The 27,830-nt window shown below is 39.9% G+C and overlaps 1 protein-coding gene across 1 annotated transcript; it reads left to right on the top strand.

Moving 5' to 3' along the window:
* UBA6 (ubiquitin like modifier activating enzyme 6) lies at positions 1 to 27,830 on the top strand. Its single transcript, XM_066548097.1, has 34 exons — positions 1 to 81; positions 349 to 479; positions 2,661 to 2,723; positions 3,572 to 3,666; positions 4,508 to 4,536; positions 5,327 to 5,421; positions 5,910 to 6,021; positions 7,125 to 7,205; positions 7,759 to 7,881; positions 9,944 to 10,067; positions 11,284 to 11,387; positions 11,829 to 11,891; positions 12,354 to 12,430; positions 13,081 to 13,147; positions 13,544 to 13,687; positions 14,372 to 14,439; positions 14,703 to 14,781; positions 14,972 to 15,052; positions 15,436 to 15,513; positions 16,769 to 16,950; positions 17,304 to 17,409; positions 18,132 to 18,221; positions 18,331 to 18,411; positions 18,985 to 19,113; positions 19,938 to 19,989; positions 20,117 to 20,180; positions 21,015 to 21,084; positions 21,721 to 21,792; positions 22,478 to 22,595; positions 23,546 to 23,739; positions 24,866 to 24,993; positions 25,783 to 25,870; positions 26,241 to 26,335; positions 27,571 to 27,830. Exons 3-34 carry the CDS (start codon positions 2,683 to 2,685, stop codon positions 27,704 to 27,706), a joined length of 3,066 nt encoding a protein of 1,021 aa, XP_066404194.1. The 5' UTR covers positions 1 to 81; positions 349 to 479; positions 2,661 to 2,682; the 3' UTR covers positions 27,707 to 27,830.

Raw genomic sequence — 27,830 nt, 5'->3', positions numbered from 1 at the left:
CTTCCCACCCCTTTCCTGCCTCTTCCCCCGCCGCCGCCGGCTGCGCTTGGGCCTGGATCACCACGCCAAGGCCGCCGCGGGGTGAGGAGAGCGGGCGGCGGCGGGGCCGGGGCCGCGGGGGCGGTCGGGGCGGGCGGGCGGCAGTGCCCAGCGCCGCGGGAGCGTCCCGGGAGCGGCGAGTGCAGGCTGCCGCCGCCAGGCTCTGCTGCGGTCGGGGCGGTTCTGGGGCAGCCCGTGGGCTCTGCCGGGGCTCCCTGCTGCAGATCCGAGGTGCCGGTGTTCCCGCATTGGCCCGGCTGGGCAGGAACTGGGTTTGAGCCTCCTCTGTCTCTCCCGCCGACTGAACAGGGAGCCTGCATCGCCTGGGATCAGCCGCTGGAAGCTCCGGGTGGGTGGGATGAGTCCAGGCCTCCTCCGTGCCATCCCGGCGTGCTGAACAGCGAGTAGTGAACACTGCTTCAACCTGCGCTGACTCGGAGGTGAGAGCACTGTGAAACCAGCACACCGCTACAGCTCCTGTGCCTTTGCTGCTCTTCAGAGCATCTCAGTCCGTCCTGGTAACATGTAGCTTCTCGGTTTGTCCCTGGGTTATGTCGTGCAAGCAGCTGAGGCTTTAAAAAATGAAGAACATTACTTCTGACATTAAAACTGACTGTTGGCTTTTAAAAGGAAACAGACAAGTGTGTAAATGTTAAGCCTCTGGTAAGAACTAGGACATAATGTTAAAATGACTTTTTTACATGCATTTCTTTGAAACAGCTTCAATACCGGTGGAACAAAAGTGAGAAATAACTTGGATGCAGAAATACATTAACCGAGTTTGTGCTATAGTCGCTTGACCATAGTGTCACTAAATCCTTGTGGAAGGAGGTGTTTTGCTCTGCCTGATGGGTGCACTGGCAGCATCACAGTGCTGTAACTATGACTGTAGGAGGGGAATGGGGAAATGAAAAGTATATTGAAAGAGCCACTGTCAAATGAGTCTGTGTGAAACAGGTGGCTGAGTTTCTCTTGCCAGTTGATCACATGTCCTAGTGGTTTACAGAAGACTATTTGGGAGGGCATAGAGGTTGAGATGTTAGCAACCACAGCAGTGGAAGCTGAGCATTTTTATCCAGGCATGGATCACCTTCCCCATTTTAGTATTGCAATCCTTATATGTTGTGTAGTCCCAGAGTGGCAGTGCTGTTTGTGGAGGCTGGTTGAGGAGCAGAACAGCTCTGGTCTGAGATGGCTTGCTTTGAAGGGCATCTCCAGTCTGGTGTCTCAGGCAGTGGCTGAAATGAAGGCCCTTATTTAAGCAGGGACTGAAGCACCTGTGACTGTAAGGTGTGGTGTGTTGCACTCTGGCTGGAGACCTGGCTCTAGTAAAATGGTCATTGCTTGTCTTCGGCCCATGTGGTGTCAAGGGCATGGGAGCTGCTCTGAAGTGGCTGGTGGTGTGGGCTGTGGTGGAGCTGCCTCATGCTGACTGCCTTGAGTGCTCGCTGAAGTGCAGGAGTTAATATCCACGTGGTGGAGGAGCTTTGTGGATGAGATTTGTGGCCTGTGTCCAATGTAACTCTGTCCCTTGCCGTGCTATTTCAGCACTTTCTAAAAACCAAAAGGATGAATTTTGGGTCAGAATGTTGCAGTCTCCACATAGTGACAGACTGCAGGTACCATACTTCTGAATTGTTAAAATGTTTGCCAGAGTCACCTGAACAGTGAATAGGAATTATATTTTGGGCAGGTTTGGAAGCTATTTTAGAGTATATCTGTGCTCTCAAAAAAAAAAATGTCCTTAGTATGTCTGGGCCCTTACTTTTCAGTCTCGGGAAAGAGGGTTGTCAGCTATTGTGTAGTTTCCAAGGCAGTTTGTAGAAAGCTGAAATGAGATATGTGACCCAGAACATCAGTTCCTATCACTACTACAAAAGTACACAGAGGGTCTATTTTGGTCATACTGTGTTTGGTGGCAGTCACCTGCCAGGTTCAGGAAGCACCAGTTCCCAACGTGCATAAGTAAGAAACAAGGTGCCCAGGGGCAGCTTGTTCCTAATCCTGGTGCTTAGTTATCACCAACTTAACAATGAAAACATCCTTGTTAATGGCCAAAGGCCTTAATAGCAAAGATTATGTGTTTTCTTACAGTCCTATCAAACTGTCTAACTGCATGTTTTAATTGAATGTTGCAGTAATTCAAATCTTTGGGTGTTGGTTTCTTCAGTTAGCTGAAACACTTGTTTCTTAAGGGTTTTGAATTAACATAGAAATAATGCAGCATAAATGCCTATTTCTAGCCATTCAGTGATCTTCTATCTTCTTTTCAAAAAAACCCACTGATCAGATGGATGCAAGTTGATCAGCTTGGAGCTCTTAATGTAAAAAGTAGTTGTTCTTTCAGTAAATCTAACTGTGACAAATATAAGTGTTGCATTTCCTCAGTGGGGAAATTAATGTCTGTATTTTGAAAGTATTTATTGGAGATTTGTGGGTTTTTCTCTTCTGGCTGGTGTGTGTTTTCCTTATCCATGTGCTGTGATGTTCTGATTCCTGTGTAACATCAGTTTTTTATTTTTCAGTTCCTTTAATGAAGAACTCAGTGGGACAGGGAGGGGGTGCCAGCTGTGAAATTGCATCTGGCATAACCAGCTCATTTCTTTTTGTATCCCTTCTAGTGTAAACAGATCACATTGAATCATGGCAGCAGACTCTATGGAAATTGATGATGCTTTGTATAGGTAAGATTGATTTTTAACCATTGTTCCTGACTTTTCAGGAACACTTACATTTACATGCAGTAATGTTACAATTTCATTCATCCCTCAGCCTTTGCTGTGCTTCTCTGTCCTCATCATCAATATCTGTTACCCTTCAGACCTCAGGGTGTTGGATTTGAGGGTTTTTTGTAAATTAAAAAAATATTTATTTTGGTTTAATTTTGTTTTAATTTGTTAGCTGGGAATGTATTGAGATCACTTGGCATGGTAATTGTTCAGAAAGTCTCTACTGGGACAAATGATATCCCTGTAAAAGCATGGTGGGATGAAAATCTTCTTTCTATATCAAAAAAAATTAAAAAATTATTATATGCATAACAAATAAGGCTTCTTTTTAATTCAGTGCAATACTCCTGGTGTTGTGTCACTTTACTTTTTGGTAGTAGCCTCATGAAAGTTGTTCTTTTCCTTGATGAAAAATGCGATGATTAGAATGGTATAAGTTTAATTTTACAGATGGATGTTAGGACTCTCCCACATTTCAGGATTTGACTACAAAAGCTGTGTCACCCTCTGTTCTGAAGATTTCTGACAACAGAGAAATTCTTTTGTATGCATGTGTCTTCAATAGTTAATTCAAAAGTTTTGTTTATCCTGAAGAAGTTTTGCACTAATTTAAAATTATAACTTTATTTATTTTCTCTAAAACCTGCCACTGACAAGGTCTGACTAAATGCATTTCACTGTATGCATTTGATTGACAAAAATTTCAATTTTGAAGAAGTTTTTCAATGACTGGGAATTCCTGACTTGCTTTAATGCTCTTGACTTTGTTTTTTTGTTTTGATCTGAATTTGTCTTTGCTGTAGTCGCCAGAGGTATGTTCTTGGAGACACAGCAATGCAGAAGATGGCTCAGTCCCACGTGTTCCTGAGTGGTATAGGTGGCCTTGGGGTGGAGATTGGTAAGTTAGGTAGCATTTGTTTCAAAAGACACAAGTGTGTGTAAACATACTGCCCCAGAATACTAGTAAACCTTAAATTTAAATATAATAAGCATGTCTGAACTGTCTGAGTGAATTTATGTGTGCATGATGCATATTACTAACATTGCAGATGCAGGAAAGATCCTGGATTAAGTTCTCATTTTACTAGAACAACATTTCAAATTTTACTTTGAAATGTGCTTCCATGAGCTAGATTGCTGTACCCAAATCTTGTGTCCTGAGTGAAGGTTTAGGATAGGTAGTCCAAGTTACTCTTTTAGGCATCAGTATCAATGAATGTATTGTGGGAATAGCTATAGCCCAGATTTTTTCCATGTATGAAATGGGAGAGTGTGTGGGGAGAACAGAGGTGTTTGGTGAAAATGCATAACTGCCCTGATACAAGAGACTCCTTTACAATTTCCCTTACTCCTCATGAGCAAAATGATCTTGTTTTGGCTGGTTCATGCCTGGGGTGTTACTTCTTCAGTTGCCCCTAGTGGTTCCCTGCACCAGATGCCAGAACAGTCATGGGGTTTTGCAGTTTGTTGTCAGTACTATCTCTGTAATCACAATTGTGGGATGAACAGCTGACAAATGACAAATGCAGAGAGTCTTTTTAACCTTGCTTATGTTATTTTGCTTTCTGGGGTACTGTAGAATGCTTGAACCAAATGTAAAAGAGAAAAAACCCTTAAGCTATGAAGTTCTTAACAACGAAATACTGTTATTGTCCACCTGAATAACTATCTAATTACAGATTTGCAAGTAACCTGCAGTAATCCCTCTCTTTGTTTTTGCTTTGTTCTTATTTTTTCAGCCAAAAACATCATTCTGGCTGGGGTAAAGGTATGTAAAACAATTCTGTTGTTGGGTATTCTTGGGTAAGCATGAGAAAAAGGCAAAACACTACACACTAATCTAAAGTTTCTGAATCTGTTTCTCAGTAGAAGGGTTGCAAAACATGTGAGAACCTAGGGGTGAAAACTTTCAATAATTTGGAAGTTCTAGTGGTACTGTTAGACTCTCACGTTAATGTCCACTGTGCTCTGAAATATCTCATAAAATATTTTAGCCAGCTGCTGATTAGATACTGAATCCTTTTGTACAAAGTGGCTTCTCCTAAATGGAGTGGTCCAAACTCAAAACCCAAATTATTCAAAATATGTTATCTTATTTTGTCATCCATGAGAATCCTTTTGTATAGACATTAGACTGGTTGGGTGGTTTAATCCAACAACTGTTTTTGTGCTCCTGGGATTAATTTTATTAGCAAGAAGCCTTTTAAAACTCTTCTTTCCAATAGAAAAAAATCAAATGAGTCCATTAATTTTCAGATCACAATTGCCCCTGTATCACAGTCTGGCAAAAATCATCCTTGATATTTAAATGCTGTCTGTTATCACTGCAAACTGGGAGGAAAATGTTGAATGACGTGCATGTTGCAGATGTCTTTTGCTCTCTCAAACAGTAAGAGTTTTCTTGGGAAAGTGGTTGGAAGAGCTTGTTCTTATCTGTGCTACGACTGAATCTTCTGCAGTGTTAGTCCTTCAACATTTTATGGGGCTTAATCCATCCTTTTGGGTGCTGTGACCTTGTATATTTCTTCCGGCAAATGCTTTTTGACAAACTTTCTTAGGCTCTTACAGTTCATGACACCAAGCAATGCACAAAATGGGATTTGGGGATCAACTTCTTCATCCATGAAGATGATGTTACCAGTCAAAGGAACAGGTTTGTGAAGTCTTTGGAGTGAGAGCCTGATGGTCTCATCAGCATCAAAAATAGCAGTTTGTTGTCCAAGAGCTGGTAGTACATATGAAACACCTGTTAAACCCTTTCTCTGGAGTTGCTGGCTGTGAGTACAGTGCCAAGGTAGATATTACAGGAAGTCTAGACTTGGGACTGAGGTTCTGAGTCACAAGTGTCACTGCTTGTTATGCAAATTTGATAGTGGGGGCCAACATGCATTTCTTCCTTGGGCTTTCTCAGCCACTTGTACAAGACTGGATAACAGCCATGACAGCAGACAATCCTTGAGTCCTGTGGGATATTGGACACAGCAGTTTTCCTCAGACCTGCTAGGAATTGAGGTGTAAATAAATGGGTTGTTGCCAGGAGACATTGTGAGGATCTCTTGTAAGCCATGTGTAGTATGAAATTCTATATTGAAAATACAGTTTTGTAGATAACTAAAAAATTGAAAATTGTTTTTCTTTCAGGGCTGAGGCCACACTTCCTCGTATTGCAGAACTCAATCCATATGTCCATGTAGCAGCATCAACTGTGCCACTAGATGAAACCACAGATCTGTCTTTCCTAAAGCACTACCAGGTGTGTCACTCTTAAGGCAGTTGTATGTGTATTCATGTATTTTGTTCAGAGCATACAACTTGGATTTTTTATGTAAGTAAATAGAATAAAGAACTTCAAAGTATATATTGAGATGGTGTAAATAAAACAGTAGGCCTTGTATTTAGACTGTTGAAGTGTTGTGCTTATTTTGTTCAAGACTGAAACAGTGGGTTTGTGTTCCCACCACTTTCTTAGTACACTTACTATGGAATTTGCTATGACAATAAATAGCTAAGTGGGGTTGCTGTACAAATTTTTTTCTTTGAAGGTGAAACTGTGACCTTTGCAGTTACATAGCACAGATGTTCTACATATATTCTGTGGGCTGTATTCCAGGCAGCAGAAGCTCAGGCTGTATATTTAGATGATTCATGTATGTATGTATGTAATGAAATGTAAGTGCCTCTGTGGTGGAGTGAGGGCACTTGCAGTTGTTCAGTCAGCTGTCTCCTGCCTGTGTGCATGGCTCAGTCTGAGAGCCACACCTTTACTGTGTGGCTGACATACAAGCACACCAAGTTTCTGAATGTCCCAGCTACAGCAGGCCAGTGTAACTGAATGGGTTGCAGTGCATGTGCCTTGGAACTCAATACTGTCCTAGATATTAAAGGAATGTGTGTAGAAATTCTGTGTCTGCAATTTTATGACCACAAAAACTGGAAGCCTGTGCAGACTTCTTGGTGTGCACTGATGAGTATTATTTATGTTTGTTTGCTAGCTTTAATCCTAAAATTCAAAATCTACATTTTTGCTGAGATTATCCATAACTGTTTTGGTAAATATTTTAATTGGGTATTGAATTCCACAGCTGCAGTCAAAAAAAAAAACCAAACCAAAAACAACAAAAACCCAAACAAACAATAACCTGAGAATTTGCTGCTCCTATTCTTACTCATTCTGTTTCCAGAACTTGTGGGGTGGTAACCAATCTGCTTTAATGAGAAAACTTACTAAAGACTGCTTTCTCTTAAGGATAGGAGTCAGGACCCTTAAGTAACTTAGTGTAGGTACTAAGATTTCCCATAGCCTGAAGAGACTGATTGCTTTCAGTGTCTTAGAAGTATTTCTGTTCTTGTTCACAGTGTGTCATACTGACTGAAGTAAGTCTGTTGCTGCAGAAGAAGATTAATGACTTCTGTCATGCTCAGCAGCCACCTATTAAGGTAATAGAAAAAATGCAACACATGAATAATCTGTACAGTGGGCATTCTGGACCTCCAGGGTGTTCTTTCCAAAAATGGAGAAAGCTGGTTATGAGGTGTATAATTCAATGCAGATGGCATGTTGATGCAGCGGCAGGAGTTCTGGGAATACAGTGCTGCTACTGGTATTATCTGGATACCAGCACAGGTAACTACAGCTTGGTCCTTAATTTAAAAGCAATCATGTTAAAGAACTATTTTTCACTGTTAACTCAGAATAGTTCTGAAAGAATGTGCTGAGACTGAAGGATGTGCTGAGGCTGAGTGTAAGAGAAGCAGAGATGGCAGCATTTCACTGTGTAGTGATGTTACTCCTGCCTTGTGAATGGGCTCAGAAATGCTCCTGCAGGTTCAAGGTCTATTGTCAGTGCTGTGCTGTGTAGTGTGGCCTGAGTACACAGCAGGTTTCCACTGTAGAATCAAACCTGCTGGCTTTAACAGCTCCAGTGTGAGGCATCATATCTTTGGCTTGTGCTGTTCTAGGGATACTCATGATGTTTATTTTCTCTTGTAGTTCATCAGTGCTGATGTGTATGGAGTATGTTCACGTTTGTTTTGTGACTTTGGTGATGAATTTGAAGTGCTGGATACAACAGGAGAGGAACCAAAGGAGATCTTCATTTCAAATATAACACAAGTAAGGGATAAAAGTCATTGTGTTGCTTTAACTGTTTGAAAGGACTCATTGTTGGCTCTTTGAAAAGGAGAGTGTCAGAGTGCTTCACTTGAGCAGCCTGCTAAGCAATTTAAAATTGGTGCTATAGGAGAAGCAAAGTTACTTTGGTTACTTTGTTCTTATCCTGGCCTCCTGGTTGTTACTTACTATGCAACACACAATAATGATTTTTTTGATTGCAGAGAGAGCAGGAGAAAGAAATGAGGGGATATAGAAAGAAAAGGATGTAATTTTGGTGTGGGAATAGGGTAAGTCTTGCAAGGAAGCGTGAAAATAGGCATGAAAAAAGCCCTTTTTTTAAGAAACTTCAGCACTTACAGGCAAGTTACTAGAATAATCAAGGGAACTGAAAGCATATTTTGGAAAGAAATTTAAAGGTTTATTTTAACCTACCAAAGCAGAGGCAATGAGGCAATACTACTTCCAGTGCAGAATCTAAGGGTGTCCATTTAATTTTGTATTAATGTTCTATAAAAGGAAATTACTTTAGGTCCTTTTTTCAGTTCTGGAAGTCCAGACAGTAAGCTCACTCATCCCAGCAGCAAGTCTTTTGTCCTATCTCCAGTCTAGATATAAAATAACCAATCTAGGAGGGGTTGTACAGCAAGTTGGGTTTGGTCTGAATTAAAGTTTATGATATGATGATTATGTTCCTTGGTGCCTTTAAAAGGGAATGATGATTTGATTGTTCTAAGTAATTACATAAGGAGTATGTAGTGGGATAGAATATAAGAAAATAAAGATAGTGTAGAAAGTAATCTTACCCCTAAGGAGTTGCACCTGGGCCAATTATCAAAGATTAGGAACAGGCCTGACTGTAACAGGCAAGAAACACCAGGAAGATATGGAACTTTTGTGATAGGAGACAACAGTATGGAACCCCTGCAATAAGATGACAACAGGAGTACGTAGCTGAGTTTCGTGGCTTTTGCTGATTACCTGCCAAGTCAAGGAATGAATATATATTTGTATATATGCCTTGTGTTTAATAATCTAATACTTGACTTTAGTTGTATCTTCTTCCACTCTGAAGTGTAAAACTGATGAGAATTAAAACTCAGTGCCATTAAGTGCCTCTTCTTGTCCCATAAACTGGGTCAAGGTGGCACTGGTGTCCCTAAATCAGAGGAGAGTTTTCTCCACTCAACTCCTTTGCCATTGTTCATTCTCCACAGAGAATGCAGTCCACTGTAATTAAGTTCTGTGCTACTTAACTGGAATCTTTCTTGTACTGGAGACTCAGGAAGGGATGAGAGGAGACTTTACAGGCCAGGCTTGCTTGCAAATCCACCAGGTTACAGCCTGAGGGGCAGCACAAGGTCTTGATGAGCTGTGTTCAGACTGCAGTGAGGTCTCTGTGTGCATGGCAGGTTGGCATCACATCCTGTAACAGGATGAGATGTTGTCTGAGATTCCTGCAGCTTGTCTGTGACCTGCTGAAGCTGTGCCTCTCCTGTATGCTGTCCAGCTTTTTAAGCTTCCAAACATTCAAGACTGAGTTTGGATGTCCTTTCTAAGGATATCAGACAGAAAGGAAGCATGGAGTAATAATAATATCCTTCCTAAGGATATCAGACAGAAAGGAAGCATGGAGTAATAAGCACCATTTACAAGACTTTATTTTTTTAATGCCTCTGAAAATTTCTTAGAACATGGGGAATATTTTTAGTTTGGAAAAGGAGGATAAATCTGCTACTGTTTTAGAACATAACAATGGATTTAACTCCTGAGAGCTAGCAAATGCAGTTTGCTAACATACTGAGAAGTGAAAACAGTAATGAAAATGAAGTGAAAATGAGAGTGAAAATGAGAAAGTTTGTGTTGTAAAAACACTGTTAAATTGAAACTCATAGGACATTCTGAAAAAGTTGCCATAGGTAACTCTCTTGCTGTGACAGAAATGAGGTGTTAAAAGTATTAGAGATTGCAGTTTCAGTAGACAAAAAGCTATGTGTCTGCAATGCAATGTTGCCCTTATGCATGAGAGACTTTCCTCCTTGCTGACTGCCATTTTTTATTTCAGTCAAATCCTGGTATTGTCACTTGCCTTGAAAATCATCCACACAGGCTTGAAACAGGACAGTTCTTAACCTTTCGGGAAGTTAATGGAATGTCGTGCTTGAATGGATCCACACACCAAATAACAGGTAAACTGCTGCTGGCTCATTTGCAAGGTACTTATTTTCTGGCCTGATTTCGCCACTGCAGTTTTAGTTACCAAAGACAGAGGAGTGCTGGGTTTTTGCACCAAAAATTGCTTTTTGGTGCAAATATTTTCCTGGTGTTGTTTTGATGGTATTTAGTAAAGTCTACCTGAAGTCATCTTGCTACTTAAGGAGGCAATGGAATGGCTCAGCTCAAACTGTGGAATCTAGTTAGCAGCCTCTGAGCCGACCATCCTTTGTCTGCTGATGAAACTGATTTGGTATTTGGAGGGCCCCATAATGCCTGTGCTTCTGTCACAGTTTTGGATGCCACTTAGTGTGTCACTGCTTGCCTTGTAGCTTTTTTGGGTGACAATTTAAGTGTACAGGGATGCATTGCAATGTTCTAAGAATGCTTTTAAAATTATTTTCATTATTTACATCTACCCTGCTTTGTTCTACTTCATGTATGTCTCAAGGCATTCTACTTGGTTCCTTTTGGATGCTGGGGAATTTTTCAGTTCCCAGATCCGAATGTCTGTTTGTTTGGAGCAGAAGAGAGAGCAAGTGGGTGGGAGTTGTTTGTTTTTAACTGTCTTGTGGTCTGAGACAAAAACCAGTACCCTTGAAACATGTGCTTGAATGTGTTTCCTCTGGGCCCTTGCATTTTGCTAGAACTGATGCTGCAGTCAGTTCATTCCTCTATTCATTGCTTAGCTTTTGGTTTTAGTTTCACACGAATTAACAATTTTTCTGTCTTTTTGCCTTGCCTGAATGATGCTTCCCATGTATGAGGGGAAAGATGTGATAAAATGCTCCAGCTGCCTTATTTGATCACCTCTAGTTCACATCACAGGGCTAAAGTCCTACTCAGAGCAGTTAATACTGGACACTGCTGTGCACATTCTAAAGAAAATTACATGTGATTTCATTTTTGTAAAAGAGCTGTGGTCATCAGAATTCTTGTTAATTCTGCTGCCACTTAAAAAAGCTCATTTCATAACAGATCATGTGAAACTAATGCTTTGTCCCTCTGCCAGTTTCTGGGTTAATCCTGTTAGAAGGATCAACTGTGCTTATGCTTTCAAAATAAGGTTGCCCACTGCAAATTGCAGCATTAAAAGAAAGGACAGGCAAACCCCCCCCAACTGTATACAGAACTGTAGCGTCCAATGACACTTAGAATTATCTGTCACTGTTTATTGTCTTCTCTTTTCAGTGGTGTCACCTTACTCCTTCAGCATTGGTGATACATCAGAGATGGAGCCTTACCTGCATGGAGGCATAGCTGTGCAAGTGAAGACACCCAAGATGTGTTACTTTGTAAGTGTGTGCTTGACAGAACTGGGTTCTCAGGCATTAATGCTCTGAGCACTGGAAGCAGAGTTCAGCATGTAAATGTTTCCTAGAATTATAGAATGTCCTTTGTTTGGAAGGGACCCACATGGATCATGGACTCCAGCTCCTGGCTCTGCACAGGACAGCCCCAAAAATCACACCTGTTCAAAGATGAGTCTTGCCACTAGGATGACTCATTCCTCTGACTATTTTTGAAACATTCCTCTGACTATTTTTGATAGAACTTGCAGTAGATAATTATTTTTAGCACCTAGTATGGTATGAATAACGAAAGGAGCAATGGCAGTGCTAGTCAGAAAGGATACGTATTTCCTAATCTCTGTAGGAAGAGTATTGTTTTGTCAGGTAGCAGTGGCTGTGGTATTCTTAAGTGGTGTGTTGTTGTCATGAATTCTGCTTTTCCAGGAACAGCTGGAGAAGCAGATAACAAACCCATTATGCCTTGTTCCGGATTTTAGCAAGCCTGAGGTAATTAGCATTTGGGGACTTGGGCATAAGTGCTCTAATAGTAAAAATACATGAATTGTAATCTGTAACTTTGTGTTTAACATAATATAACTTCTACTTTTTGCCCTTAATGTTGGGTTTTGTTATTGATGTTTGGCAAAATGCAATACATTATAATGTCTGGTTAAAAGAAGATTACTGCACTTTCTAATTTCAGCTCTAAATTCTTTTGGGGACTCTTCAGTTGGATTTAGTTGAAATGGGTGCTGAATGTGTGTAAAGGGCGTTGCATTACTGAGCAACACTTTTTAAAAAACATTAATAAAATGTACTTCAAATTCACTTTTTAAGGCCATTTTAAAACTTTTTTGAGTGTTGTACTTAAGAGACAAGATAGGAAATGGTAACAGAAGAGTTCAAATAGTTGTTTACTTCATTTCTTCCTAGTTTGTAACTGATCAACAGCTGTTTTTGTCTTAACAGGCACCTTTGCAGATTCATGTTGCCATGCTTGCCTTGAACCACTTCCAGGAGAACTTTGGTCGTGGACCAAACATTGGGTAAAGCAGCAGTTCTGTGTTTGCCAAGCCTTGAACCAGACAGGTCTCTCCTTTTGGTGTAGTTCCTGGTGGCTATGCAGCACGGTGCCTCCCCTGTCTGGTACCTGATAGAACATGTAGAAAAGGAAAGATGAAAAATGTGACCTGATGTGTGTCTGGGTGTGTAACAAGGCTTTCTCAATATAGCAATGACACTCTCTGGGCCCAGGCAGACAGGAGATCCTTCTGGAGGGAGGCCTTCTCAGTTCTAGTTTTTTCACACTGTGGGACTGATATGGAAAAGTTGTTTCGGTGATCCTGAATTAACTCGTAGTTCATGGATTTAAAAAACCTGAATTATTTGGGTTTAATTTTTAGTGTTTTTCATTCAGCTGTAGTTCTTGATGTGTGTAATTTTGAGTTAAATGAGACAAAATTACTTAAAAAGTATAAATCTTAAGACTGTACTTGCACATGGGCTTTTCCACTGAGACTCCTGTTCTTGAGCTAACCCTAACATTTAGAAGTACATCTTGAATGCCTACTGTTAAGGATAATGTGAGATTCTAGATTTCCTACTGTCTCCATTGCTTTTTTCTGCCATTGATTGTGTTTCTAGAAGAACTCTGGAATGTTTAAGTCATCATTATTGTTTTTACCCTGGTGTCTAGATGCCTTCAAGATGCTGAGGAAATGCTGAAAATAGCCATTTCTATAAGTGAAACACTGGAAAACAAAGTGAGTAAGGAACCATTATCATTATGACTCACTTTTTAATGTACTTATTTACTAGCCTAAAAGTCATGCTTTAGTTGTTGGTCCTTGTTCTGGCCTTTGAGTCCATCTTTGGATAAATCAGCTAGCTTTTTGAAGGCCATGTGAGGAAACATTATGGGATTTCAGCAGAGGTTCAGCTGAATGTTGACCTGACCTGAAGACTGATCCTGTGGTGATGTGAATCCAGTTTTTAGACAAATGCATGTGACAAATATAGGATATATGGTGGATCTGTCTTGGCTGTAAACATTTGGCTAGTCAGAATGAAGTAATCTTTTACTGAAGAAGAATGGTCTGTGAAACTGTCACTGACTTGTTCACTGAGGGGTAAACCTGTTCCTGTGTCTTACTTTTCAGCCTCAGGTGAATGGAGATGTGGTGAAATGGTTGTCTAGAACTGCTCAGGGATTTCTACCTCCTTTGGCTGCAGCAGTGGGTGGTGTTGCTAGCCAGGAAGTCCTGAAAGCAGTAACAGGAAAATTTTCTCCATTGCAGCAGTGGGTAAGGCTGTCTTGATTTTTGGATGGTTATTTTGACATCTTATGAATGGATCATTGTGTGATTATGATTATTAATTTATGATCAGAGTAACCTGAACAACTTCTATGACATGGAACTAAAAAAAATAAATTTGAGACTATATTTAGAAGAAGTAGTGGTTTTATGAGTACAATAAAATTACAGCCAGTTTTAGTTAAAGTTTTTGTATTTGGGGTTCAGATAGCACATTGTTTTTCCACACTAGCAACAAGAACCTTGGCTTGTCACTGCATGGATGCAAAGGTGTGATAGAGTGCAGATACCAGCTTAAGCTACTGTACATAAGATCAGGGCTTTCAGACTCTCGGGATAAATGTCAGAGTACAGTTGGATTAGAAAATGTCACAATCTTCAGAGTTACCTATGGAGGGGTAACATGCCTGTCAGAAGTAAAAAACTTGCAGCTCACCTGTTTGAGTGAATGTTTTTTCCCCTCTGTGTCCAAATGCTTTTTCCTGTTCACTAAAATTGTGAAGTGAACTGTAGGGTACCAGCTACTGTGTAGTCTTCCAATAAAAACTTAGTGCTCTTACATTTCAAGACTCTGTTGTTCATACAAAGTACTTAATTTTTAAATTAAAATAACATGAATGTTTTTCACAGGTTTTTATTAGATTTTTTTTTCTTTTTTCATTTTTTTTACAGCTATATATAGATGTTTTAGACATTGTAACACCTCTAGAGAAGGTGGGCTCTGAGGAGTTTCTCCCACGGTAAATATAACTACAAACTGCTGGTTTATGTACTGTTCACATCTGAGTCTCAAGCAGGCACAGATGTCTTTTAAGTTAATTCAGTGCTGTTTGCTGGAGGGACAAGTTGGGGGTTAAGAATGTGTGTCCTATTTTAGCATGGAAAGGAATTCTACTCTGTCTGACTTTGTTAGTTCATGTCAAAGTGTAGTTTGGCAGCAATGGTACCACCATGATAAATAGCAGCTTGAAGTCTCCTGTTTTTGTCTCCTGTGCCTACGTAGGGGTGATAGATATGATGCCTTGAGGGCTTGTATTGGAGACTCTCTGTGCCAGAAGCTCCATGATTTGAATGTGTTCTTGGTGAGTATGACTGACACTGTTACACTGTTTGCAAATGCTTTGTTGGTACAGCTAATGCCCACTGTCCCCAAAATATACGAGGGCAGCTCTGTGATGTGTCACTGCAGAATAAATGGTCCAGAATTGGAATGGACTTGTCTTTGTGGTTTCCACTTAACATTTCTGATTCTAAAAATGTAATGTTCTTTAGGTTGGCTGTGGAGCCATAGGCTGTGAAATGCTAAAAAACTTTGCACTTCTTGGTGTTGGTACTGGGCAAGACAAAGGATTGGTAAGTCACCTGTTAACCTTACTTCTTATTAGAAGTAGTGTGACAAGGAAGAGTTAAATATTTAGACTACTAAAATTGTTAAAAGCTTAAGTCTTACTTCAGGTTGATGTCTGTGCAGAGAATACAGTGGCCTTGGCGTAGAAGGGTGTGCAATTAGAAGGAGAAAACACTTGAGCAGTCTTGCTGTATTTTGATTTTAAAACAAAATCAGTCAGTGTAAGCAGAGCTTTTAGTCAGTCAGTGTAAGCAGAGCTTTGGCCACAGTAGATGCCAATAACAGTGTTTTGTTTTGACAAGTGTTTATAGAAGTTTCATCGAGATCATTGCTCAATGTTGCACTTAAATTGTAACTTCAGCTGTTGCTTTTGCCCCTTCTGACTTAGGTTACAATTACAGATCCAGATTTGATAGAGAAATCCAACCTGAACAGGCAGTTTCTTTTTCGACCTCATCACATACAGGTAGGCTTTCTTATTTAGTAAATTTTCTGGACTATTGTGTCTCCCTGTCCTATGTCCCTACAGAGAGCTGAACTTGTGAGTGTCTGTACTGTCCAGAAAAGACTTAAAGGCTGTAATGAAATCTAAGGGGTTTTTTTAAACAGTGCCTAAAACTCCAATGGCATCCAACTCATCACTAGTGTCAGTTAAGTAAAATTGGTTGTCTAATCTTAATTTGTACTGGTGTTTTTGACTAATGAAATCTCTCAAATTTGACAGTTGGATGAGTACTGTATTGCTTAAGAGCCTGCCATGCGTTACTATGTCAGAAATGCTCTACTATGCCATTGAAATTTGGGGAAAATAAAACAACAAAAAATAGAGAGTGCTGGCAGAAGTGTTCTTAATAGAGCTCAGTAGTGCTGCTGCTGATGAATGTGACCAAAGTTGGTGTCTTTTGACTTAATTTAGCTTTCACTAAGCTGGTAAATGGTTTTGAAAAAGCCCAACATGTACATTCAGTAAATGCATAACAGAGGAGCTGTTAATTCCTTAGAAGCAGAGAGAACATCCCAGTACTTGCAAACACAGCACAAAATAATAAAGGTGGCTTAGATCATGACAGCAGTGTGGAAAAAGGCTTCCTCTGCCCAAAACCTAACAGTTGAATTTTCTGCCTCCTGTTTGCGTGTAGCAAATCGGGGAACAGATTGCACTTGGGATGGATAGCTAAATGGAAGGTGAACCCTGCAAGCTTTTAGAAGCCACAGGCTTGAGTGCTGATCTTTAGATAATTGTGGTATGGCTAAAAGTGTGGAGTAGGTCAAGAAATCTATTTCAGTTTAGCTTCTGAAATTGGTTTTGTGTGGAATGCCTTGCAGTAATGTGATTATTCACAGGTGCTTGATGTCTGTGCTGCATAGACAGAGACAGAGTTACTGATGGGTTTATCCTCACACAGTCATAAGCTGCTCCCTTCTTTTGAAGAAATTCTTACGAGTGGCAGCACGTTGCATCAGTTTTTTACTTGATAAACCATTTAAGCACTTCTACCACCACGTCCTCTCTGAAACACTAAATAAAACAAAAAATAAAACTAGATCAATAAGGTATTTATCAGTGATGGAGGTATATGAATAAAAACATGGTTACTGTGTGTTTTGCATACTAACATTTCTCTTAGTGAATTTTGTCTGATCAGTAAATGAAGTTGCTGTTTTTGTGTCCCTGATGTTCTTTATCTGCATATTGCTGATACCTGTATTTATGCTTTCAGAAACCTAAGAGCTATACTGCGGCAGAAGCAACTCTGAACATCAATCCTTACATAAAGATTGATTCAGATATCAATAAAGTTTGTCCAGCGACTGAGAACACTTACAGTGATGAATTCTACACCAAGCAAGACGTGATTGTGACTGCTTTGGACAATGTTGAAGCCAGGAGATACATTGATAGGTAGGGGGTGGAAGGGAAGCCAGGGCAACTGTTAACTTCTGATGATGGTGAGGATACACCGTCAGTTTTAAGATTATTAAAGCATAAAAATATGCATTTAAATTTAAAAGTAGAGATATTGACATTTACAAATCATTTCTAATGCTCATAATCCACACATTTTGAGATATAGGGTATCTTTATCTAACCTGAATAATTCTTATTTAATCTCTTTTTTTCCCCTGAGTTTGGTGTAAGCTTTCCACTCTTCTGAAAGTGCCTAGAGACAACTCTAGTTGCACTCCAGTAATGTTTGCAAGGCAAGAATGTAGAGATTGTTCTGTACTCTGATAGTCTGTGTCTTTCCATGTCAGTCGTTGTGTAGCAAACCTGCGTCCTCTTATAGACTCTGGAACTATGGGAACAAAAGGACACACAGAAGTTATTGTGCCCCACCTGACAGAGTCCTACAATAGTCATGTAAGTCTTTCAAGACTATCGCTCACCTTCTGTAGCTTGTCCCATGATGCCCTCTGATTCTTTGATCATTTTTGTGTCTTTCTAAAATAAGTGGCCTATTTGAGCTGCTGCAGAACAGTACTGTTAGGAAATAATTGCTTCCTTTGTTTCTGAAGAAAAACTCAGAGGAAATAAAATTTGAGCATTTCTTTACAAGCATACATAATAGTTCTGTTTGAATGGGAGAGGGGAAAATGAACCTTCAGGCTCTATTGCTGATAGACACTACCTGCAGTATCCCTGTATTTTAAGTTCTTGTGGAGAAATTCACTGGTTGAGAACACCATGAAATAGGGCCATGTGGACACAGAGACAGGATTTTGAGCATCCTAGTTGTCTTGTTAGGGTCCATAAAGAAGTCTTTCTGGCTTTGAGTGACAGGGCATGAAAAACTTTCATGCTGAAAGTGTACATGAATGCCAGCTCCACATCTTGGAAAACCTGTCTGGCAATTTTGCCTGTTGTTTATGTTTCAAAGTTCAGTTTTGCTTTCCAGTGTTGAGTTTAGATTATTCCTCATAAAGAAGAATTGACAATACTAGCTAGCACTGATAAAACAGATTTCTAAGCATAAAAAGCCACCTTGTATTTTATAACAGCAGAGTTTTTAACTTATGTAGTGTACAAATTCTTGGTGCAATTATTAGCAATTAACTTGGGTAAGCAACTCTCTTTAATTACAGCGGGATCCACCAGAGGAAGAAATACCTTTCTGCACCTTGAAGTCTTTCCCAGCTGCTATTGAGCATACGATTCAGTGGGCAAGAGATAAGGTAATGAATTAAGCTTTCTGGCATTCAGCACAACTCCATGTGTGTTTGGAAGGGTGGGCATCTGATACTCTTCTTGCATAATGCCATATTTGTTCTTTTTATTTTACAGTTTGAAAGTTCATTTTCTCACAAGCCTTCATTGTTTAACAAATTCTGGCAAACCTATCCGTCAGCAGAAGAAGTTTTACAGGTAAGGGAATGTTGCCATGGTAAAATAGAGAGTTTAAACTGCTGCTTTATGGATTTTGTTTCTATTTAAGGCCAGTGAGATTACAGTTAGTTTCTGAGTTTTTTCAGAAAACCTGAAGACTTACTTGGCCAAGTCATTACTTGATCATATGAACAGTAGTTCTGGTGTGTCTCATAATTAAAAGTTTCTCCAGCTCATGGGCTCTGTACATGATGTAGAAACCACCAGAAAGACTGAGACACTGCTAATGTGTGATTAGTGTGTGTCACACTGATGTGTATCTAGCTAGGAAAAATGAAAGTAAGACTGAGTTTGAAGTGAGTTCAAGTAATAATAAATTAGATTGGAATTGTTTACTGTCTTTATTTTGAGTCTGTAATGGCCTGTGGCCCAAAGGGCTGGGAAGTAAATGGGGAAAAACCCCAGTGGAGAGGAGCACATAGAGGTTCACTTCATGAAATATTATCCTTTGTTTCCTCTTGCTTGTGGATTACTAAAAACATATTTATTGCTTGACTGGACTGGATTAGAAGGAATCTTGTCTGTTTAACATTTCCATGTTTCTTTCTCTAGCGAATAAAATCAGGAGAGAGCTTGGAAGGTTGTTTTCATGTTATTAAAACTCTCAGTAGAAGACCCCGAAGTTGGACTCAGTGTGTAGAACTAGCAAGAGTAAAATTTGAAAAGTATTTTAGCCATAAGGTAGGTAAGACCTGTAAATGGGGTAGTATGATGAAGATTTTAGAAAACCTCGTGGCTCTAATAACAAGGTGTCCAGGTCTTCGCACTCACTTCCATCCCTTCATAAATAACAAACTATACTTGAAACCTAAAAATGCTGCGTCCCTTTCTTCTCTAGCACTTCTAGGTCTGGTTTATTAACTCACTCTTAGTACTCTGTTCAGTAGTCTCCATGCAGTTTTCTTGGCATTTTTCCATTGTTTTCCAAAGTATCGGGATTTTCAGATGTCTTTTATTAGGCAGTGGGTTTTTGTTTCTCACACTGAACTCCCGTTACTGAACTCACCTTTGTAACCCTGATTTTCTCAAAGATTTTTCTGAAATAAGAGCCAATTGTTCTGACAGTCTGATCCACAGTGTTGCTTAAAGTATGTGTGTAATTTTGTAGGAAAAATGGGATTGGGATGTTGTGGATTAATAAACGTTCCTGTGCATACAGAATCTCTGGTGGTAGTTCTCACATTGAGAAAATATTGCATTCCGAGTTGTGAATCCATATGCAAGAATCCTAAAGTGACAATAAGGTGGGGGAGAATGCTTTGCTTCTTGGATTAAATACCTTCCTTGAGCTTTGTACAGATGAGGTGACATTGTCATCTCTGTTCTGTGAATGAAATGGGCAAGCACTCTGTCTAGTAGTACTTGTCTTTAAGCTGTCCATCTTGACAAAAGTGTTTGATGATTTTCCTAACTCTTTAAATTACTTCAGCTAGTCAGGCTTGATTTAGTATGGTCATGTCAATCTATGTGACAAATTACTAAAGCCTCTCTGGCTTTTCCTCTAGGCTCTTCAGCTGCTTCATTCATTTCCCCTTGATACACGATTAAAAGATGGAAGTAAGTACAAATGCCCCTTTATGCCTGTTGGCATATGCCAACATATGTTGGCATATTCATGGCATATGTCATGCTGTTGCTGCTCCTGGTTCCCTGGGATTTCATCTTAAGTCTGTTTTCCTACCAGGTTTGTTTTGGCAATCACCAAAGAGGCCTCCTTTCCCAGTGAAGTTTGAATTTAACGATCCTTTGTAAGTATGGTACTGTCCCAGATGCATTGTATAGCACCCTATAAATCCCACCTTATAGAAGTGCTTTATAGCCCTGGAAGTTGGACTGGAATCAATAGCTGTTAGTGCACCGTCTTATCCTGTGGCAGATTTGGTGAGCTGCCAAATACTTTCACTGCAGATAATTTAACTTTCACTGATATGGGATTGGAGGGTGCTGTTCTGACAACATCTAATGTGAAATGGCTTAGAACAGCCCATTTCATGTCCTATATGGCTGCAGAATTACTGAGTTGTTGCTGTCACACCTCCCTGCCCCCACTGTCCACATCATAAAAGGCAGGATGTGCCAAATGACCTAGTGAAGGGACTACTTTTCTTGTTCATTTCAATTTGGGTCTGATCTAGATGGCTTGGGTATTACAGATAATTTTAAAAATGGATGTGGTTGATGGATTAAAAAGCTTTTATGTGCTGTATATCTACAATTGCTTTGAGAAACTGGATCACCGTTTTTGGTTTGAGTGAAAACTGACATCATGGTAAATATCAAAGTAATTCTGAGGTTAAGCTTTTTATCATATTCATGTCATATGAGCATTTGTAATTGTTTGCTTGACTTCAAAGGATAGGGAGACATAGTTTTCATTAACTCTTCACTCATCAAAATTTTTCATCAAAGTTGTTTTGGGGACAACTTCTGAGTCACTCAAAATGTGCTGTTTTGTACTGTGTACACTGGAGGATGGAAATCCTGTTTCTCATATGTTTCTTCAAGATCTTGAACTGATTGCAAACCTTTGGGCAACTGAAGTAGAAAAAACAACCAACCGAAAAGAATTCTTTTTTCTTTAGGCACTATGGTTTCATCGTGAGCACAGCAAAGCTCTTCGCAACAGTGTACTGTGTTCCTTTCACAGAAAAGGTAATCCAGACTCTAACAGTGTTCCCTTAACTTAACCTGGTGTTCAGTTTGGGCCTATGTCCAGCTGCCAGTTCTTTTCAAGGGCTGATTAAAGTGATTCTTATAGTAATCTGTCTTTCAGCACTGTCTGTTTGGCAGCTGATTACACTTCCTTTATTTAAATCCCTAACCTGGAGAAGAAATGAGTAGTGTAATGGATATTTTCACTAAGCACTGAACTTAGTAATTATTATTTTGATGCAATATAACAACTGAACTAAATGAAAATCTCTTTAAGGCTTTTAAAAAAAAATTAGTGTGTTACGTATGCTATGGAGGTTTTATTTTTTACTGCTTACTACCTCTGCATTGCTTATCTTTTTTCTTGTTTGTTTTTTAATTGGACCTTCCTGTAAGTCAGGTTTGCACTTCTGTTCAGTTTTCAAGTGCTAGGCACGTCACACTGCTCTGGTTTGCTGTGGCAAATTAATTCTCACTTGGTGTTCTAATGATGATGTTTAGCTGTAACATCACTGAATATCTGTGAGACTTTTTGGGTCTAGTATTCTTTGAAATTGTATTGTATTTACAGTCTTTTTGTGGAGGCCTTTTGGAGTTGATGTGAATTTAAATTGTTTTTCTTCAAAACTATAACAGGACTTGTCAGAGGAAACCATTTTGGGGATTATTTCATCTGTGAAGGTACCAGAGTTTAGACCTTCAAACAAAGTAAGTGTAATATTTAATTTAAAGAAAAAAATAAAACATTCCCACATCTCCAACTACTGCATTGGTGCTAATGAGAAATAAACACAAATTATAATGTGTTCTGGGCAAATAAGTGTGTTAAGGTTAGAGGGAGCCTCTGAAGAACACCTAGTTCAATCCTCTTGCCTAAACAGGGGCTGCTAGAGCAAGTCATCAAGGACTGTGTCCCACAGGGTTATGAATATCTCTGAGAATAGAGACTCCACAGCCTCTCTCTGTGTCGGTGTTCAACCATCCTCACAATTTTTCTGGGATGCTTTTGTTTGTTTCTTTTCCTTTGAAGTATGTTTGTGTGTTTCTTAGGGAACTTTATGTGCTTCAGTTTGTGCCCTTGTGCTGTCACTGGGCACACTGTGCTGTCTGTACTTCCCCCCCCGAGATACTTGTACACATTGATAGGATCCCACTGACCCTTTTATTCTCCACTCTGAACCATCACAGCTCTCTCAGCTTCTCCTCGTATGAGAGATGCTCCTGTCCTTTAATGTTCTTAGAAGCTCTTGGCTGGACTTGATCCAGTAAATCCATGTCTCTCTTGAGATGGGGAGGAAGGCCTACAAGGAAGACAGGAAATTTAGTACGCTTGACAGCTGCACTGTATGAAGTTTCATGTATTTTATTACTCAAGTACTGCGCACATTTGCAGGTTGTACAGACTGATGAAACTGCAAGAAAACCAGATCATATTCCTGTCAGCAGTGAGGATGAAAGAAATGCTATTTTCCAGCTGGAGAAGTCTATACTATCCAATGAAGCTCTGGAAAGTGAGTAGTGCAAACCAGTGTCATAGTTTAGTAATATCCTGCATTTGCCACTAGTGACATTCACATCTTTGGATGAAGCAGTTCTGGAATTCTGCAAGAAGTAGAGCTGATATCTAAAGCTTTCTGAAGTGCCATGCAGATACCTGTCCTGTTGCTTGACATTACCATATGGTTCTGTATTTCTGAGATTCATGGAAGTTTTAGGCTTTCTGTTATGCTTGCTTGTAATTGTGACACTGATGACAGGGAGCAGGCAGCAGTGGGGAGGAAGGGTGCTGGCTGGATCCCAGATGGACTGCAAATTATTTGGGCATGAGAAGGCTGACTGTCACTACTTAGAGTTCTCAGTCTGAAATGATCCTAAATTGTAAAGACTGTTAAGAGTCTTCCTCAGCATCTTCTGGATTTAAAATGAGGATGCTCGCATTCCATTTTGTGCCTGGATGCACAAAGAGGCCACTAGGTAACAACTACATGCAAGCTTTTTTAGCCCATGAATTCAGGAGAAAGATCAGCTTATCCTTAACTCATCCCGGAGTCAGGGATGACACTCATGATGGAGTGTCAACCCAAAACTCTGATTTCAATGCTACTGAGTCTATATTTTGAAATTTTTTCAGCTAAACTAAGCTTTAAAAGGGAATTCTCTCAGGATGGAGCTTTAGTGAGGTGAGGTGTATGAGAAACATCCATAGGGATGTTCAAAATCTCTTCTTGGTGGTGCAAGGAAAGTAAAATTATAGAGCTCTGTTGATATTTATTTCATTATTCACTTTTAGCAAGTGGTATTGAGAGGGGCATTTCCTAGCACAGGAAAACAAGTAAGGCACCAAGCTCAAGGATGTGAAATGTTTAATTTGTTAAGGTTCTAGTCCCTTTAAATTATGTTTAGGACATCTTCAGTTTTCTAATAATAATTTTTTGCTCTTTTATATTTTTTTAATGAGCAGCTGACTTGCAAATGAAGCCCATCTCCTTCGAGAAAGATGATGATAGTAATGGGCACATAGATTTTGTAACAGCAGCGTCGAACCTGCGAGCCAAGATGTACAACATCGAGCCAGCTGATCGGTTCAAAACAAAGCGCATTGCTGGGAAGATTATTCCTGCCATTGCAACAGCTACTGCTGCAGTATCAGGGCTGGTAAGATTGATTTTTAAAAAGCATATTTCTTTCTCTTACTGTTTCTTGCCTTTCTCTTACTGTTTCTTGCTGTTGTCTGGGTATTGATTACTGCTACCCTGACAGAGGCTCATTTAAAGAAATGGATTTATTTCTCATGTACCAATAGCAAAGGTCATGCTTGATTCTAGGTGTGGTTGTTGAGGAATGCATGTAGTGCAGGCAGCTTAGTGTGGAGCTGCAGTGCCAGCCGAGCTCTGTGTGGGAGCCTCAGGCAAGAGGTCATGAACTGCTGACCCTTTGCACAACAAAGGGCACGGGGACCTGTGGCCTAGCCAGGTGACCAGACACTCAGGGACACAGCAGGAGCTGAGGACTGAGCTGGAAGACCCTGGACTGTCAAGCACAGAGACTGTAAGGGCACAAAAGCCCAGATAGTCCTTTGTTCAGGGCCCCTTCTCCAAGGCGCCAGCTTGAATTGTTATTCTGTTGCTACATCATTATGAAATTACTCAAAGAACCCAGAAGTCTGAGACTCTGCTAAGGAAAGCCCAGGGTCCAGCCAGCAAGGAAACCTTGTCTGGCTGTGAGAGTGGGATAAATTGCAAGACAGTGATTGAGAAGGTGCCCACTGTGAAGGGGATTTAGTCCCAGCAGTGAAAATCTTTGGTGGTGTGAGTGTGGCTGCTGGACTGGCTCCTGAATGGTCAAAAAGGAAGTTTCCTTAACATGGTGAGCCTTTGGTGCTTTTATTTTTTATTTGCAGCACAGAAAGGTGGGTTGGAATTCTGCATTTTGGTTTGTTTTTGGCCATTAGTACTAACTTTCATTAGAATGCTGCTGCCAAGAGTGGAAAGGATCTGTTCTGTAGTAGTTTGTGTTCCTGCATCTCAACAGAACCTCATGCTTTGTGGAGATTGCATGAACCAAACAATTTTGGAAGAGTACTGCATTAAAAACAGTTTTTAAATATTTCCCTTGGCTGAAACAGAATTTATTTATGTGGCATAGTGGGTTGCATTTCCATGTTATTTACTCTGCTGATTGGACAAATCTCATTAACAACTTCCTTGGTAGTTGCTGGTCTCTTAACTACACTAGAGTTGATAACACTAAAACCTAATAAGTAAATTCTAATTTACTGCAGGTTGCACTGGAACTCATCAAAGTTGTGGGTGGCTACCCAGCTGATGCATACAAGAACTGTTTTCTGAATCTAGCCATTCCCATAATGGTCTTTACAGAAACTGCTGAAGTAAGAAGAACGGAAATCAGGTAGGAAGGACAATGGCAGAAGGGCAAGGACAATATTTGGAAATATACTAATTGATGCTTAGAACTTGCTGAACCATTCCAACAAGTGAGAAGTTTGAATAGTTACTAAATCCAGATATCCACACTAAGGCCTTATGTGCTCACATAGCAGAGCTATGATGGAACCACAGCTTGTGGCCATACTCCAGCTAAGCATTCTAGATATCCAAGGGTATTTTTTTGTTGTTTAAACTTGGAAAATGATGAATTGTGTCATGCTTGCTATCAGACTCTATCCACTTCCTGTGTACTGCTAGAAGTGTAAGTGATCCTTGTAATACTGCCAAAGGTGTCCCATAATGCAGTGCCCAAGAATTTCCTGTTTGGAAAATGCAGTCCATATTCATCTGTCCTAATTAAAAAAAATAGTGGGTTTAGGGCTTAGTTTGTTTTTCAGGGGAAGCTGTTAATTGTGAGATTTTAAAAATCTAGAGAAGGTAGATGTGTGACATTGTTCTTAGGAAACATCCCAGACACGCTTTTGCGTCTTGTTCAATACGAGAGCTATTTTTTAGTAGGTCTGAAAACTCAGCAACTTCATTGTCAGATACCACATTTACTTAGAGGTCTTACTGTGTCTTGTGCTTAGCAAGGTCAGGGGGCTGGAGAAATGGCAGGAGAGAGGGAAGAGATTTTTGCTCAAGATTAAACAGCACATCAACAAGAAGACATGGCAGTTCTCCAGTACACTTTTAAAGGGAATGACTGAGTTCACATTCTAAAGTAACAACCTTTCACTTTTTAAAACAGAAATGGGATATCATTTACCATCTGGGACAGGTGGACAATTTATGGGAAAGAGGATTTTACTCTGTTGGACTTCATAAATGCTGTCAGAGTAAGTTATCTACTGTCCTGGGTCAATACAAGACAAGAGGAAAGGAGTTTCTTGTTGAAATTGTTGTTGAATTGTGTTTTGTTTTCTTTTTTATTTCTATCAAGTTACTGTTCAAACCAGAATAATTTTAGTAATAACTAATGTCAATGGGAATGTCTCTAAGTAAAGGCATTCAAGCCTGATTTCAAATTCCTTATTAATTCAGTTGGCTCAAATGTATCTTAATAAAACTTTCTATCAGCATCCATGCATTAGCAGGTTTTCTGGTTTGGATCCTATGGATTTGAATAATCAGCTGTAGTATCTAGGCAGCAGTAGTATCTGGGCAGCTGTTCTAATCTTTTAACGAGTTTTAATTTGTAAATTCCAGGAGAAATATGGAATTGAACCAACTATGGTTGTACAAGGAGTCAAGATGCTCTATGTTCCTGTGATGCCAGGCCATATTAAAAGATTAAAGTTGACGTAAGTATAACCGGAAAATGGATTTAGGGATGCAAGTGTACATACAAATTATGTTCATTGCTTGTATCAAAGGAAGTGTGTCAGACAGCAGTATTTTCTCTCAAAGTGGTTTCTAGCCATTAATATTTGGGAAGAAAAAAGAGAATTTCTTACTTTTTGTAAAAGAAAAAAGAGAGAGTGAGTTAACTTCTATGATTAGAAAAGGAGACTTGCAAAATCCTGCTTTAACTGTTGAATACCAGAATGAGAGAGCTAAAGGAGTCTGACAGTAATTTCTGGAGGGGAAAGAATGTACCATGGTTCAAGCAGGACAAGACCACTAGAACATTTTGAAACTGGCTTAAAACTAATGCTGATATTTAGCAACTAAGCTCTGAAGGAATAGTGCATTGCTTGCAGTTTGAGATTTCTGTAAGTCTGTCCAGTTAGAGTAATTGCTTGAGATTCTACATCAATTCAGCCCTTTTAAGAATGATGACATTCAAAAAGGCTCTGCTTTGCTGCTTACAGACAGAAAATTGAGGTATTTCACCATGGCATTTTGGTAGGATGTGAAGGCAGGGCATTTGGTTTTGACTGAAGGCCTTTGAAAAATAACAGCCAGATCTCACACAGGTTTAGTTCTGCCTTACCTGTGGATTTAACTACTTTTGCTCAAAATCTGTTCTTACAGCTCCTGTGAAGTGTGTGGTAGTCAGTGCTCACATGCTTTCCTGAAGCAAGTGGATGCACTGATCAGTACTGATTTGAAGGTCTGACAGTAGGTATCAGGCAGAGAGGTAGGAGCAAGCTACTTCAAACTCCTGGGGAGAGAAGAGCTGCCAAGCTGTGGAGTGCCTGGCATACTAAGATGAGAATTTACAGCCTGTCTCCAAAAATGTTGCTTATATGCTTTCTCTTACAGCTGTATAAATAATTTTGAATGAGTGGGGTATGTAATGAAGTCACAGTCATATAGTATGAAGCTGCCTTCTTGTGAATATCAGGATTTTTTACTACTCTGACACTTTAATGGGCTGTGTCTGTCAGGAAAATGGAACACTATTTGCTGAAGCTCAGGTGGAGGATCATCTTTTGTGTGCAATTTAGAGGTGGTGTATTCTCTATTTTAATTTGGTCTGTAGTATGCTGGGCCAGTACACATTGCTGGCAGTGAAATTCCTCCTAGTCTAGCCCTGAATTCCCACTGCCAGTCCTCCTGATGCATTTATGAACTGCTCTTCATTTCTTTATAGGATGCAAAAGCTTGTGAAACCATCAGCTGATAAGAAGTATGTGGATTTGACAGTTTCATTTGCTCCAGAGACTGATGGAGAGGAAGACTTGCCCGGGCCACCAGTGAGATACTACTTTGTTCAGGAAGATAATTGATGGTAGAGACACAAAAGTCACTCATGGACCATTTGTTCTGAAAGGAGTGTGCTAATTTTCAGCAATTAAAGATGGTACTATATATTTCTTTTTGGTGAAGCCTTAATTAAATCAGTGAAAATCA

This window comes from Molothrus aeneus, chromosome 4, assembly GCF_037042795.1.
Source record: "Molothrus aeneus isolate 106 chromosome 4, BPBGC_Maene_1.0, whole genome shotgun sequence".
Taxonomy (NCBI): domain Eukaryota; kingdom Metazoa; phylum Chordata; class Aves; order Passeriformes; family Icteridae; genus Molothrus; species Molothrus aeneus.
Note: the sequence above shows the minus strand (reverse complement) of the source record. Positions and strands in the feature narration are given on the sequence as shown.

What these genes read in the sequence shown, in the direction of transcription:
- UBA6 (XM_066548097.1), top strand. Translation starts at nt 2,683, where the DNA reads ATGGCAGCAGACTCTATGGAAATTGATGATGCTTTGTATAG. An exon ending in GTTACCAGTCAAAGGAACAG is followed by an intron (nt 5,422 to 5,909) that starts GTTTGTGAAGTC and finishes TTTTTCTTTCAG; the next exon opens with GGCTGAGGCCACACTTCCTC. An exon ending in CTGGGCAAGACAAAGGATTG is followed by an intron (nt 15,053 to 15,435) that starts GTAAGTCACCTG and finishes CTTCTGACTTAG; the next exon opens with GTTACAATTACAGATCCAGA.